Genomic DNA, 16,620 nt, shown 5'->3' on the forward strand with positions numbered 1-16,620 from the left:
CATTAGAATGAATCACTAACTCATACAAACGAGTTAATTTTTAAGTTTTCCATGACTCTTATTTCAGTAGCTGTTTATTTTTCCTGCTGTGCAGTTTAGTGAACTGGAACCAGAAGAGTACAGCCAGCCAATAGTTTCAGTCAACTCTATGCTGTTCAGTGCCGCTGTTACTGACTAGATTTTAAACTTACCTCGTCTTCTATTAACGTTTAAACCACTGACTCTGGAATATCACGTTCTTGGGGGAAAATTCCATAAATATCCGTTCTTGTAACTTCTCCTGCATTTGAAACTCATTTCAGTAACCGTTTCAACCGCGGTGGTCTTCCAGTTAGTTCTGATTCACTGATTTTATCACATCCTTTACAGTTCACTGACGGTGCACTGAACTGTATGCCAGCAAAACTGTAGGGGCTCCATAATAAAAACTGGATTGCAAGGGGGGGGAAATAATAATAATCTGTTTTGAATAAATTAATATGGAACGGGGCAGCGTACTACTGAAATAAGAGTACAAAAATAACGATAATCTGTTCAAACGAGTTACGTAATTCATTGGAACGGTGAAATTTCCGGACTCTGTAAAATATAGCTTAAATATAGAATATTAACATCTGCCCTGATACTTTGATGAAGGGTCTGCACCTATAGGTACAAAGAAAAGATGGCTGTGTCGGAATTTCACATAAAAATAAATCAATAAACCAGTAGAAGTGCGGTGGTATGGTTTAAAAACAAAAAAAAAATCAAAATCACAGTATTGTATAAAATTCTGACCGTTTTCGTAGGTACCAGTGTAATGTATTTGTATTTACTTTTAAGACAGAAACATTTTTTTTATTAAGTATCAAATGGATTGATGATGAATTGCGCATACAGGCGCACCTCTTATTTGTCCTGTGGATTCAGTAGCAGGGATTCGCCTCTCCTGCTTGACCTGATGAAAGTGCAGCTTCTGTCCCACTTAGCCACTCGCTCTGGCTGCTGCCGCCCAGCAAACACACAACAAGACACGTTTTTTTTTTTGTTTTTTCCTGCCCTCTCTCCCTCTTTTTTATCGCCACCTTTAAATATACAAGCACTGTCAGGCCTGCATGATCTAATGTGGAGTAATGGAGGTGCGGAGCTGGCATTGACTTCCCAGTGGGCTCAAACGGCACACCACTCTGGGCAGCATTCTGAAGTGGCAGGCTCACTTGTTACACACAGTTTATATACAAGGCCAAAACTTTACAACACGGTTTTACACGCACAGATTTGCACATTTTGTGATGGAACATGTTTTACATAAAAATGTGATTGCAAGTGTTTAAATAGCATACTAGTAAAATGTTTGTTTGTTTGTTTGTTTTGTCTTTTTAAATCCATACCACAAGAAAGCTTTTATCTGGTATAGCTGATAATTCAGCTCCTGTAATCCAGCACAGGCCAACTTTAACAGGAGAGCAGCTAAAAGAAGCAACCTTGTTGTGAAGGATTCTCATTTTGGAGAACGGATCATTTGGCATTATGTTCAAAGTCTTGTTGTTGGCATTGCTTAAAACAACTGGGCAACGCTTATTTGATTTCCACCAGCGATGGATATCATTAAGACTGGGTGATAAGCGCCTATTTGGTTTGATTCTGTCTGTGGTGAACATCATCAGGGTACCCTGGCATTCCTTGAATGGCTACAGAGGTGTGCTTAAGAGGCAGGCTGATGAGCTCGTTTGGGCCTGCATGGGCCCTGCTTTGCTGGCTGCTTCCTTTCTAGTGCTTAGTGCTGCCCGGGTTGACTCTGCGCCTTCAGACCCCTCAAGTGGATTTAGCGTGTTTAAAAGTGAGTGAACAGTGTTCAGTTTTAATTTCATTTACTGTGTTGATTTCTTATGGAAACAGAGGCTTGGAGTTCTTCATGTTGGGCAGAGGATCGAAGAGCAAGCCGATTTTGAAAAGATTTACAAAAACGGTAAATTTCTCTCCCAAGATTTGACAGACCTTTTTATTTCTCCTCATTGTTTTATATATTTTGACATACAATGTGTTTTATATTTTATATAGCCTGGGCAGACAATGCCAATGCATGTGCTAAGCAGTATGCTGGAACTGGGGCCCTGAAAACGGATTTTACAAGGTAAGACCTAGCAAACCACAAATCCAAATATGGCATAATTCAACTTATATACAAAGTATACAGTATATATTGGTCAGTGTTTTATAGCAGAAAAGTTAAGTAAAACGGCATAGATTGTCAAACTGAAGGCATAGAATAACAGAAACAACACCCGGTGTCCATGTGACCCTGTCATTTTCATGTTACATTTCAGTAAGGTACACAGTTCTGCTCTTAATCATGTGACCCAGTCAGCCACACAGGTGAAGGGATTGACGTTAGGACAGCTGCTTGTTAATCCATGTGCACTCTTTTGACATAACGTCACAGGCCTGACGACAGTAATTAATGAGCGTAGGACCCACGTAACGGAGCTCCACAGCAGTTTCAGGTCATTGTGTGTTTGAATGGTGGTCATGACTGCACCTAATAGCCCTCATTGCCTCAGGTTCAGTTTTATCCCCAACACCCCTGCTTTCATGATACGGAAGCACGAAAACCTGTCAGCAACACAGATGACATTCTAAGTTTCAGTCATGTTAGCCTGGTCCCATTTAAAAAAAAAAAATTGAACATTTGATTTCAGACACATCCTTTTAAATTTCAAACAGAATGGAAGTTTTTGGATTTTTGATGAAATGATCACTAAATAAGTTGTTTAATTTACTAGGCAGTAGGGCCTTGTTAATTAATTTGTGAGAATATAAATGATCAATGTTTCCTGCTTTTCTCTCTGAGGAACCCCAGAGGGGTCATTTTATCTGCCCAGGGTGATGTAATAACTTATTTATAGACAAAAACAGCCCCCTTCTCCATGCAACCAATCATGTGGCTGCAACTCCGTATACATTTAGCATGCAGATAGTTCATCTGAACCGCAGAGCGACCACCGTGATCTAAACCACTTTGATGGCGGGATGATCATTGGTGCTGAATGTCATAATAACAGCTGCACTCCTGGGATATTCACACGCTGAAGTCTCTTAGGTTTATGGAGAATACGCCATTCTCACTCAATATGTCTTGTCAGTCTCTCTCCGAGTGACCCTAAGCCCAAAGTTTCTTACAGAAAATGCTGCAATATGAAAAAATGTTCACTTAGTGGTGGTTCTGTTAATCAGAAGGTTCAGAGCAAACTGGGTAGAATCAATGAAGTTATCAGGAAGGCCACAAATTCTCAGAGTGTCTCTTTATAGCAGTGATATGCAGAAGAGCATCTCTGAGTCCACAATGACTTGACCTCGGCATGTGGTCTTAGTGAACATTCACACACTGTGGCCTGAAGGATTCTTAGCTTTTCTATGCATGTGGATTGCAGGCTCAGAGTTTGGCATAAACAGCGTGAATCCCTGGATCGCTCTGGCCTTGAATGATATGTGATTTGTTTTCCTTGGCATACGTTATGTCACTTAATCCCATTTTAGTGTCATTGAATGCTACCGTGTACCAAAGTCATAAAACATTGCAAAATTTAGAAACATTTTGACAAGAAGAAGCCATTCAGCCCCACAAAGTTCACAAGTCATCCCCACGTAATTTCTCCAAAAGAGCGTCAAGTCGAATTTTGAAGGCCCTAAAGTCCTATACTTTACTACTCTACTTGGTCACTTATTTCATGCGTCTCTGGTTCTCTATGTGAAGAAAACTTGTATAACATTTGTGTGATATTTACCCCTAAAAACTTTCCAGTTGTGCCTCTGTGTTCTTGTTGAACTCATTTTAAAGTCACAGCCTGCCCAGTAATCTAAAACTTGTATCAATTCAGGTTGGTTCTGTGAACATGAAAGTGCATTCAGTTAACTCCAATAGCTTACATCAGGGGTGTCAAACTCTGGGCCCGGAGGGCCGCAGTGGCTGCAGGTTTTCATTCTAACCCTTTTCTTAATCCGTGACCAATTTTCACTGCTAGTTAAATTATGTTTCCCTTCATTTTAATAGCCCTGTTTTTAAGGATTCAGTGCTCTATATTGATTCTTTTCTTAATTGAATGGCAGCCATACAGGAATGAGATTTGAAATGAGCAGACAAATGACCAGCTAAATTGGGGCTTCAGACTCCAACCAATTTCACTCCAACCGGTTTCTTAATGAGAAGGCAATTCTTGCAGTTAATTAAACTCATTATTTCATTCCATGGCCCGTTGCTGCTCTCATTCTGCCACAGCAGACATTTCCAACACTGTTGATTTCTTGTTTTTTTCTAAGAACATCGTCAAAACGTTTTATTGACCCAAGAGATCAACCTTACTGAGACCTTCACCTTTCTTTATTTTCAGGTAATGTGGTGAGCTGCTCATGTGGCGGGTTGTTTTGGGTCTCACCATTATTTGGCTGCTAATTAAGGAAAAAGAAACAAAGGAGCCTGAATCAAGTTAATTCAGATTATGGCCAAATAAGTTAATTAGCAGCAAAAACGGGTTACTAATTAAGAAGATGGTTAGAATGAAAACCTGTAGCCACCTACGGCCCTCCAGGACTGGAGTTCGACACCTGTGGCCTACATGGTCCCCAGATTTCAGTCTACTAAAGTGCCTTAGGGATGAGGTGGAATAGGAGGTTCATGGGCAAACAAAACCTGCAGAAGGTTCCCATCATCATTCTAAATCCCAAAGAGATATTTCCTGCACCTTATTGATAAACCCATGCATTAAAAAATGTGGGCTGTTCTGGAGGTTAAAGGGGGTGCTACTTCGTACTTGAAAGGTGAACCTAATAAAGTGACATGTAACACGAGTGTGTGTGTGTGTGTGTAGAAAATCATAGTGTAGTGCAGCGTGTGCAGAGTACCTTAGGGTGGTGTTCAGTAGAGAAAGGTGCACAACGTAGCAAGTGTGTATAACTTTAAATTAAAAAAAAAACAATTCATCCAGCCATACAGTTTAAGCAAAAGAAGATTAAGAGGTGACCTGACTGAAGTGTGAATTAGTGCAGTGGATCGAGACGGTGACTTTAAAATGAGTTTTTCAAGAACACGGGGACACAGCTAGAAACTTGTTAAAGGTTCTGTAAACTTCGTACAAACATTCATTAGGAAGTTTCTCTTCACACACAGAACCACAGACACATGCGACCAAGTAGTGTGGTAGACAGTAGGACTTCATGGACCTTCAAAACTCAACTTGATGTTATTTTGGAGGAACTGAGTGCATAGATAGATAGGCCTGGGGAGCCTTTTTTAGGCTGAATGGCCTGTTCTCGTTGTGATTGTTCTAAAGTGATCACAAGAGGAAATGCGAGTGTAAGACACAAGGAAGTTGTAAAGGTGTAGGAGGCATGCTGAGAATTGAAGGCAAGAAGTATAAAAGAGAACTGGAGGTGAGCAAGGTGCCTGGAAATGCTTGAGTTTGAGAAGCAGGCGCTAGAGACTGGGAGTGCTGGTCAAGAGGGTTTCAGACACTCGAGGATTCTGAGGAAAGGCACTGAAAACGTTTGAACAGCCTGAGATAGCAAAGATTTTAAACTTGGACACGTTACGATGCATAGATGTTTAAAAAACTGTCCATCTCTTAGCTGCATTCTAGTCCCTGATGCTTTATTAGATACAGTCCTAGGCAGGACACACACATACAGATAATACATTACATTTATGCAGCCCTATCACATGTTTAAACACCAAATAAGATTTAAACTCTCTTATAAACATGAGGTCAATGAAAATATGTATTCTCTTGCTTTTCATCATGAGGTGTATTGGTTTATCAGAAGTTATTTTTTCTTATTAATTCAGGACCGGGAAGAGGACACAGTGGGGACTGGTCATGGATGGCTGGAACGCGATGATTCGATACTACAAGAATAATTTCTCAGATGGCTTCCGACAAGTAATTTTTTTTTTCTTCACAGCTACACATGCTGCATAAACTTTGCATTTCCTAAAGATGTTCAGACCTCCTATTGTTAATAATGCTTTACCATGCGTATGTAGCAGTCCATTACCAATGGAAGGCAAAGGAGTGTCGTCTCCCTCATTATGTACTTATGCCTGCTTGACTGTGATTACATTTGTGTTGTAATTTTTACAAATACAGACTTAGTAATCCTAGACCTCATTTTAAAATCCATAAAGGAATACTCCACCCAAAAATAGATATTTTATATTTATTACTTACTCTGCGTTGTTAGTAGTGATGGCAGAGAAAAGCTTTTAATCTCAAGTGCTCCTGGAGAGCAGAGAAAGCAAATCTCCTGATACTTCAACGAGAGTCAGTTCTGAACAACAGCAAGCAATCTTTAAAAAGTCCATAAAAGAACTCGACTTGCTCGTGTCTCATAATCCAAAGGTCGGGTATTCAGTCGTATGCTCTGAATGTGCTGAACATGCATTATTGCTAAAATGTTGTTAAATACAACACTATCAAGAAATGCAAAAGTTGAGTTGAATAAACCTTTGAATTAAACGCCTGCCTCCTCCTTCATAGAGTGGTCACTTCTGACCAGCAACAGCTCAATCATTGGCTGTCGTGCCACTTCAGGTAAATTCAGCATTGCAGATCATTGGTCTACAGAACAAAAGTTCAACCAAACAGAGTGAAAGGTTGCCCTCATATTATATTTGAGATGCCTAAACCAGCAGAAAGGGTCATTTACTGGTGCAGCTTCATAAATCAAAAACCCCAGAACTACGACGTTGTGTCTTAATAGCACCAAATGAGGGGTGAAGCAGGTCTTCAGTTCAAAAGCTCAATCCCAGTCACTCATGGAAGAGATTTATTTATCCAAGTTTAAGTATGCTGGCACTCACGACAGGATATCTGACTTTTGGTTTATGTGATTTGTCATTTTTTTTATACTGTTTGCTGTTCAGTGTTGGACTCGGGTGCATCCATAATTTTGTGATCTCCGTCTTCCATGAAGGCAAATCAAATTTGTCACATATTATATTATATGTACAGTAACAGTATGAGGGGGGGCACAAAAATAACAAGAATTGTTTTCTGGAGGGGCGTTAGTTCCGATGTCTGAATCATTTGGCCAAGTGGCATCCTCAAGTGCTCAAGCGATTGTGTGACACAGTCACACGACTGGAATTGTGACAGTCAGGCAAGTGGCTTCTGCATCACGACAACAGCATTGAGCGTGCAGACGTTTCTCACAAAAAATGGGATGAAAATGGTTTCCTACTCCCCGGACTTTGCACCCTACCATTTGTTTTATTTCCAGCAATGAAGGGTTGGACCTTAAAGGAAAGCGTTTTCAGCATGTAGAGGAGGTCAAGCCGCTGTCACGTTGCAAGAGTTTATGAACAGTTTTGAACAGTTGATAAAAACACTGGGACAAAAAGTGTATTGCATCTCAGAGTATTTTGAGGGTGATAAAATTTTGTAAATGTTCTGAGTAATATATGATTTTTTTTTTTTTAATTCTCGTTATTTTTGGGTTCCCCCTCGTATGTAGTGAAATACTTAGTCGCTGAACTCCTAGACTGTGCATTAGAAGAACATAAAAGACAATAAATCTATATATATAATTCATTAAGGCAAGACAACCATGGAAAGCATGCCGGAAGGGGCGTGGATTCACTAAGCCGCCAACAAGTAAGACACCTATGGCGCACACAGGAAGGAGCCACGCCCACCAACTCCAAGCCCTTTGGATATGACGACGATTCGCAGCGCCACGGCCAACAACTTGGACACGACGACACAGAAAAAATGGCGTCATTTATATTCGTCTGTCGTAGAGACTACATGCAGTGCAGGTCAGGTTAATGTCATGTGCATGTCATGCACCTCCGAGCTACGTTGACTGTTCATAGAGGTATGTATCTTGCAGAGGTGAATCGCCATATGCAGCGTGTGAAATGGTTTGAGAGGGGTATCCCATGGGATCCTTAAAAAATCCTTTACAACTGAGGTTAAAATACAAAGAAGTAATCAGTCTTTAAAAACTGAGTTTTCGTTATGACGCACGACCGCATGCAGCATAGCAAACTGTTTTACACGCTACATACAGCTATTCGCTTCCGTGACAAACATGCGTCTTCTTAGATGCTCCTGAACTTTGTTCACACAATCCCCCCTCGCTACTACCGTGGTCGGGTGTCTTGGTGGATTATATATACAAATGCAGCCAAAACCGCACAGTGCAATGAAAACTCTAGAGTTCCATCTTTTCATTCACTTTCTGTTGTATCCTCAGACCCTCCCTTTTTAGACAACTGTGTCTTTCCAGAAGTGTTCAACCATCAATAAATAATTATGCGGCGTTTGTTATGCCGTGGGTTCACTATTGTGTTGTATTTTGCTCTCTCCAGAGTTCCATCTTTTCATTCGCTTCCTGTTGTATCCTCAAACCCTCCCGTTTTAAACAACCGTGTCTTTCCAGAAGTGTTTAGCATTCAATAAATAATTATGCATGACATTGAGCGTGTGTCTACCCGGCGTGGGTAAGCCGTTGAACCCCATTCGGGCTGCAAACCGTGGAATTCCCACTAAGTGCGACTCATACGCTCCCACTGCTTACGTCCCAACCCTTTGTACACACCTCGCTACTACCGTGGCCAGGTGTCTTAGTGGATTATATATAGAAAAGCAGCCAGATCCGCACAGAGCAATGAAAAGTCTACGTCAGTCACTGGTACATCTGGACTGTGTAAAGACGACGACTCAAGTGACGAGTTGGAGGTGGGCACATGAGCGGGCAGTGCATACTGAACGAGAAATCAGCAGACTAGCATGACGGATGGAGCTGAATGGACGTCCTTCTCTCCTCTCGTTCCACACTCCGCTCCGTGCACCCCCATCCCTCCGTCTGGCAGGAGGAGGCACGAGGACGGTGCGCCAGTTTTCAGTCACTTCAGACGATTGTGTGTTGGTTCGTTCCATGCATTGTTACAATGTTGCTTTTCTTGCTGATTTATTACATTACCGATTTTTCAAATGTTACTTTTCTCCCTGTGCTTAAAAATCATTAAAAAACCGGCCTGATTATGCGGCGTATGGTACGCCGCGGGTTGGCTAGTAGTAAATAATCAGCTCTGTAAGTAATTATATATTCAATGACAGAATTATAGTAATGCTATAAAATTATATAATAAATAATTTAGGGGAGTTAACAGCAGGGCATCATGTAGCTCCAGGCACTGTTCTTGTTTAAGATGCGTATGGACAGTGGGCAGAAGCTCCCCCTGAGTCTCTCTGACTGGTCTTCATGCAGCCGTAGTGTTTCCCTGACCGCAGTTTAGAGACGAGGCCGCTGTTTGGACTGTTGGTATCTCTGATTATGTTCTTTGACATCACTTGGCGTAGATGTCCTGGAAGTAAGAGAGTGCGCACCTTGTGACCGTACCACCCTCTGTAAAGCCTTGTGGTCCTGCTGCATGCTGTTTTCAAACCTGGTGGTAACACGTCCTGTCAGGATACTTTCAATGGTGGCTTTATTGACTTTTTTAGTATTTGGGTGGGCAGACTAAAATCTCTGAGGTGGTAAAGATGTTCTCATGCCGCCTTCACCAAGGTGTCAATGTGCTTGGATGGGGTCATTTCCATCGAGGTTTCTGAAACCACCACCCTCTCCACCTGAGAGCCGTTAATACCGAGGGGGTGGTAAGTGCTCTGCTGTTTTCTCCCAAAGCCCACAGTGAGCTCCTTTGCCTTGCTGTTGTCCCGAGATTAAATATTTTACTCCACCATCACTACAAATAACACAGGTTATAGAGTTTATAGGGTCATTACTGTCATGTGTTAAGTAACAGATAGAAAAAGTCATTTATTTTTTTTAGGGTTCGTCTACAGCAAGAGCAGGACAGGCCATGATGGAGCATCCTGCTTTATGAAATGCAGTTTTAGGCTGTTTGCTGAAACTGGACATTTATACGTGATGCTCAGACTGTTCGCTGCCTTTTCTTTTTCTTTAGGACTCCATTGATTTGTTCCTTGGTAATTATGCAGTCGATGAAGCTGATTCATTGGCACCTCTTCGTGTGCAGAAGGACTGGAAATTCCTCACTGTGAGTGTCTTTTTCTTCCTCCCCAGTTGAATTTGCTGTGTTTGATAAAAATACAAATCTGTTGGCTTGGAGAGGAATGTGTTGTTTTATGAGATGTTTTCATAAATCTGAACAAGTGTCATATAAAGCCCTTTATTATCTCTGTTTTAAGGGGCCTGACGGGTCGTAAAAGTTTTCTTTCCACAAATGATCCAAACACTGTCACCTTAATTAACAAAAATTCTGTAACATTGTCCTGTCAGAAGAAGTCATCCTCCTGAAGCAAAGACCATCTAGGAAAAGCTTGGGTTGCTGCTGGAAGAGGTGTTGGTGAGGCCATCAGGGGCCCCTTACCCTGAAGTAACGGGGACATTGTGCTATAAAAATGGCGTCGTCCTTTGGATGAGACATAAAATTGAGGTCCTGACTGTCTGTGGACACTGAAGGTCCCTGGTCATCCTTCATAAACAGCAGAGTATATCCCAGTGTCCAGGCTAAATTGCCCTCCATGACCTAGTCATTCTGGTCCCCTAATCAATCCCTGTCTCTAATTGGCTGGCAATCTCTCACCCCTTCACCGCCTCCCATCCAATGTGTGGTGAGTGTCCTGGCGCAGAATGGCAGCCGTCGCATCATCCAGCTGGATGCTACACATTAGTGCTGGTTGAAGCGGCTCCTCACTCACTGAAGTGCTTTCAGTAGTGAAAAAAATGCTACATAAATGTAAAGAATTACTTTTATTATTAACACGCGGATTAAAACAGAATATCAAAGATGCAAAACGCAAATCCAACCTGATTGGATTTCTCTCCCTCATTGGCCTATAAAGTAGTAGTAGTACAATATTTTGAAGTATTTCTCATTTTTATTCATCCGTTCTGATCCTTTTTTAAACACTTTTTGAAGATTACAGGCTGTTTGTTTCATACTTTTCTTCTTGTCTGTGAGTAGCCGCTGCTCACACCTGTAAGCTGCAGAATGTCATTTAATTGCAGTAGTTTATCATAACTCTTGTCTTTTTCTTTCTTTTGCAGTTGCCGATTATCATGGTGGTTGCGTTTTCTATGTGCATTATATGTCTTCTAATGGCAGGCAAGTAATATTTTATGTTCTATATTTTTTTTTTTAAGTTTGTGCAGTCATTTACTAGGATAAAAGAACCAATTCAGTGAGTTGATGTGAAGTGTTGACTGTACACAGACATTGTTGACAGCAAAAGTTCATAGACAATTGACATCCGTAATATACAGTCATATGAAAAAGTTTGAGACCCCCTCTCAGCCTGCATAATAATTGACTCTCCTTTCAACAAAAAAAGATAACAGTGGTATGTCTTACATTTCCTAGGAGTACTGCGGTGTTTTCTGAACAAAGATTTTAGTGACGCAGTATTTAGTTGTATGAAATTAAATCAAATGTGAAAAACTGGCTGTGCACAAATGTGTGTCCCCTTGTCATTGTGCTGATTTGAATGCCTGTCACTGCTCAATGCTGATTACTGGTTGGATGAGCTCCTTAAGCCTTTAACTTCATAGTCAGGAGTGTCCAGTCATGAGTGGTCAAAGGTATTTAAGGTGGTCAATTGCAAGTTGTGCTTCCTTCCCTTTGACTCTCCACTGAAGAGTGACAGACAGCATGGGATCCTCAAAGCAACTCTCCAAAGATCTGAAAACAAAGATTGTTGAGTCTCCTGGTTTAGGGGAAGGCTACAAAAAGCCATCTCAGAGGTTTAAACTGTCAGTTTCAACTGTAAGGAATGGAATCAGGAAATGGAAGGCCACAGGCACAGTTGCTGTTAAACCAACCAGCAGGTCTGGCAGGCCAAGAAAAAAACAGGAGCAGCATATGCTTCTTCCTACACAGGCCCAAATCGAGCAACTTGTATTAAAAGTTCAAACAATAGATTCAAAGTCCCAGCATATATCAAAATGTTGGGCCCTTGAGCAAGGCCGTTAACCTGCAACTGCTCTGTCCTGGGTGTGACGTTAATCTGCAAACATCCCTGCATGTCGGCCCTCCAACCTGCAGGGAAAAACTTGGGAGTTGGTGGCAGAATTGACACTCCAGCCACCATAAAAAACCTCACACTGTTCCACTACATCTGACCTGGTGTGGTGCTGAGGTATCGGCCATTGCATGGCTGCACTCGGGTCCTAATCTGGATCCTGAGTTGGTTTGTTGTGTGGTGGGTGCGGCAATGCGCTGTATTAGTGTGTGCTCCTAACCTCTCTCTCTCTCTCTTACAAGGAAGAACAAAAAATCATAGAATTGTGGCTTGTAGAAAGAATCTGAAGAAAGGAATCTTTAGAAAGGAAGGACTTATGAACAGAAATAGAACAACAGGGAAGAAATAGGACAATCCAAAGCAGACAAGTCCCAGTGAACAATTCAAGAGCTGAATCTATTAGACAGAAAATCATGAAATTAGTACAGTACTCCAAATACAAACTCCATGCTCCACTGCTGAGTTTCTCTTCCTAACCAACTTATAAAGCCAAAAGGAGGGCTCGGGGGCAGTGATGTCAGGGTGGTCCCGTCTTCTCAGGCTACGCCCACAAAGTCCAGAAAATGGTAGCATGTTTAAAGAGATGAGAACATAAATGTTAAATCCCTACTGGAACACGAGGCCCTCTGGTACTTGCATTAAAGGGAACTGAACAGATGAAGTCCACCTACGGTGGGTGTCTGTGCTGGTGGTCTTGCCGGTCAGTGATGCGTAGGGAAGCTTAAATCGTGGACTCTGTGGGTCACATGTGCAGTTCAGGGATCGTGTTTGCGTTCTTGGCTGTGCCTCTGCATATCCTGTGAGGTCAGGATATGTGCTGCCGTGTGGAAGCCCAATTTTGGTCCCACCATCCCCTGATTGTCAGGTTCGTGGGTTGTGTTGTGTTGATCTTGACTTAAGCTCTCCATTGAGACCAAGACAAAGCCAGGGGAGTGTGGGTTTTTTTTATGACAGACAGACAATTTTATATCTCTATATACGGAATTGGGTAACAGTAGGTTTACAGTTATGAGTATGTGAAACAGAGTTTATTCTTATATTACTATTTATTTATTAATTATTTTATTACTTATTTCTATTATTTGACTTATTATTATTATTATTATTACTAGCTGAAATACCCAGAATTGCCTGGGAGGAAAATAGTGTTTTGTTTTTTAATTGTTTCAGAAAAATATCATTTAAAAAAAACAACAATAAAAATAAATGAACAAACAATGAAGACTCACTAATGTGCTTGTCATGTATGTATGTTATCATCCAGTTAATGCTCAGAACTGGCCAACTCTATTTAATTTGAAAAGCAGCAGGCGGGCGCAGCGGTGGTGCCAGAATGCTGGCAGTCACCTCCAGTTCGCCCTCTGGTGGTCGTTCCGAGTGTCAACTGGATGATAACATGCATACAAGACCACAAGACCAAAAGGAAGGGGGTGGGTTACAGCTGATTTCACCCTGCAGTATTTTTAGTCGACCACTGAGGAACATGCACCAAGTTTCATGAAAATCGCTCCAGCCGTTCGGAAGTGATGCAGGGACATACATACACACGTTGACTTTTATATATTTATGTAGATTATTATTAAAGTGCACTTAAATGTAGCAATCATAACCTGCATGTCTTTTTCAATATGAACAACTGTAAACCTACTTTTGCCCACAATCCAACGTCTGTCTTTCTGTCTGTCCGTCCGCTTTTAACGAGAGAACCACTTCACGGATGTAGACCAGGTTTTTTTTCTATATTTTGCTTGAACATTCCGGTGATTTTGCGACTTCTCTCATCGCGCTAAGTATCAGAGTTCGGTTGCGGCACTGATTTATTTGTTCAAACCCGAGGAGGAGGTGGGACCTCAGGAGTAGGGAGCCGGGTGGGCAGGGCCCTCCTCACTCATGTGCCAGCCTCTATTCGAGTCGCTCTGCCTCTCGCCATGTGTTGGAGCGCACCTCGCCTCCACTTAGCTAGCGGTACCTGTTTGTTTATTGATTTTTAAAGTTTGTCCTGTTTCACTACACGTGGGCGGAGCCACGCAGGACAGCGATAATGTGAGTAAATGTAACAGAAATGATATAAAATACAAAAAAATGATCATTCAGAAATAACAATGAAACGTCCATCCATCCATTATCCAACCCGCTATTTCTTAACTACAGGGTCACTGGGATCTGCTGGAGCCAATCCCAGCCAACACAGGGCGCAAGGCAGGAAACAAATCCCGGGCAGGGTGCCAGCCCACCACAGGGCACACACACACACACTAGGGACAATTTAGAATCGCCAATGCACCTAACCTGCATGTCTTTGGGCCGTGAGAGGAAACACACGCAGACACGGGGAGAACATGCAAACTCCACACAGGGAGGACCTGGGAAGCGAACCCGATTCTCCTAACTGCGAGGCAGCAGCGCTACCCACTACACCACCGTGCCATCCCACAATGAAACTTAAAATACGCATAATCTATGGCTGATGGTGATACATTGTATTTTTATAGCGCCTCTCCCATCTTTATCCATCTGAACTAATTTGAGGCAGTGACACATTACAGCCTTTTCCACCACCCTGTGGCCCAGAAAAGTGAATTGAGGGTCATTTTGCCTGCTATGACGGCACTCTCTAATTCTTCTTCTCTCTTTTGTTTCTGATGACAGGTGACACTTGGACGGAGACCTTGGCCTACGTACTCTTCTGGGGCACAGCAAGCTTTGGAACAGCAGCAATCATATTTTATAATGGCAGCGAGTTTGTCGATGCTCCGAATCTGGTTCAAAAAGAAAAAATGGACTGAATCTGTGTGTGTGGAAAGCAGTTTGGCCATCAAGACCCCTCTTTGCAGTTCTTGAGTCTCTACTGAGCTGCTTTCCACACCAGGAGAAATACAAGAGCAAAAAGAAATACATATATTAGTTGTACATTTTTAATGATGGAAGAGGTACAGCACGTAATCTGGGAGAGTCGGGCCTTACAAGACTTTTTCTATCATTCCCTGGCACCTTGTGTGGGTTGACCATTCTGCCTAATTTCTGTCCACCTTTGTCTGCCTAAGCCTGTCGAGATCAATTCAATAAAGAAGTGTTCTGTTTTTCAGTAGCTTTTCCAGTCCCTAACATAAAAGTGAAAAGATGCTGAAAAACTTCAATTTGCACTTTTTTGGGGGACACCGATACTCTTCTAACGAATGTAGTTTTGTATTTTTTTGTTTTTTTTGCTTTATTTGTGTTGCCTACAGATAGTCGCAAATGTCTTTTTGCCATGAAACAACCTCTTGGAAGCCTCACGTGTCCCGAGGTGTCGGTGTCTTTATTGGAGTCGCTTCCTGTCTGAAATCGTTTTCTTCTTGAAACTCCTCTAAGTTGCCATGCTGGACGTTTATATTTATGCCTTGTACTTGTGAATGACTTCTGTCTGTTTTTTGTGTATCTGGGGTTTGCTTGGCTAATGAGGTGGACTTTTGTTTTGTTTTGTTTTTTTCCGGATTTTGATGCGTTTTTGTTGAGATTTCTGTTTCCTTTCCCTCTTGTCACTTGCCTCTGAGGTTCATATGCAGTATGTCGTAGGCTGCTGAGCGACGGGAGAGGTCTTCACTAATGTACCTTATTACAGTATATATGTATCTATATATATATATATATATATATATATATTTAGTTAAAATGCTTATTACATACGGTTTCATTCTGATACTGGTTTTCAGGATGGCAAAAGAGAAAGATGCAAATGTAAAATGAGCCTGTTGGCCTTTTCGTGTATCTTGCCACTTCTGTTTTGTGGTCCAAAGCGTTTTGTGTTCTCAGATTCATTCGACTTTTACGGCCAATGTATGCTCTTCACCAAAAGGTAGCAATAACTTAGAGGTTTTAATTCTGCAGTCCCTAATTATTTGTCTTTGATTCCAAGTTTGTGAAGGCAAGTGTCTCTTTAGTGCACGACATTTGTTGTTCTAGCTTTTCATTGTCATTATCTTAATTTATTTATAACGCTCTGTTTTGGGGGTTTGTGTCTAATCTGCACTCGGGATCTCATTGAAAGTTGAAATGAATGGTAACCAGAACATTTCAGTGTATTCTGCGTCTCTATAAAAAGCTTTCGTCCACTCACTCTTCTCCTTGGTCATTTTTCACAGATTTCTGTAACATTTTCTTGTCTTGTAAATGTCGGCCGTTGCTGTAGAAAGCCTACATTGCCTTTCAAACTTTTCACGTTTTTCTTTTTTTGCCCGACAGTGCACGTCTAAGGCGTTTAACCAGTATTTGGTATCCTGGCTCACAACTAAGGAAGGAGCTGACAGCCCGGAGTTTGGTTGACATCACAAGAGTCACAGTTAGGCCGATGTCACATAACTGTTTGGTAGGTCAGACCGGCTGAGCGCAGTTGCTGATCTTGCCACGGGACCGTGTTCATGTTCATTTACGCCACTAAAAATTGCTGGGCATGTGAAATTTAGTGGCTCTGTGACGACCTTCCTGCACACTTGTGCTCATTCCTTTTTCTGACAGCCAATAGGAGCTGGCGCCGTACGAACGGTTAATAGATGTGGCAAGTTCAGCTGCAATCTCAGCCCCTTTCTTCTTTTCTCCATTCTGCTATGGTAGATAACAC

At 41.8% G+C, this 16,620-nt stretch overlaps 1 protein-coding gene across 1 annotated transcript in view; it reads left to right on the forward strand.

Moving 5' to 3' along the window:
• Positions 1 to 16,118, forward strand: part of LOC120515340 (phosphatidylinositol-3-phosphatase SAC1-B) — a 65,850-nt gene extending 49,732 nt beyond the window's left edge. Inside the window, exons 15-20 of the mRNA XM_039736174.1 lie at positions 1,879 to 1,948; positions 2,041 to 2,113; positions 5,819 to 5,912; positions 9,947 to 10,039; positions 11,053 to 11,110; positions 14,673 to 16,118. Of these exons, the coding sequence (XP_039592108.1) occupies positions 1,879 to 1,948; positions 2,041 to 2,113; positions 5,819 to 5,912; positions 9,947 to 10,039; positions 11,053 to 11,110; positions 14,673 to 14,809 (525 nt within the window). The 3' untranslated portion in view covers positions 14,810 to 16,118. The remainder of the gene's footprint in view (positions 1 to 1,878; positions 1,949 to 2,040; positions 2,114 to 5,818; positions 5,913 to 9,946; positions 10,040 to 11,052; positions 11,111 to 14,672) is intronic.
• The last annotated feature ends 502 nt before the right edge of the window (positions 16,119 to 16,620 follow it).

Source organism: Polypterus senegalus, chromosome 15, assembly GCF_016835505.1.
Source record: "Polypterus senegalus isolate Bchr_013 chromosome 15, ASM1683550v1, whole genome shotgun sequence".
Lineage (NCBI taxonomy): Eukaryota > Metazoa > Chordata > Cladistia > Polypteriformes > Polypteridae > Polypterus > Polypterus senegalus.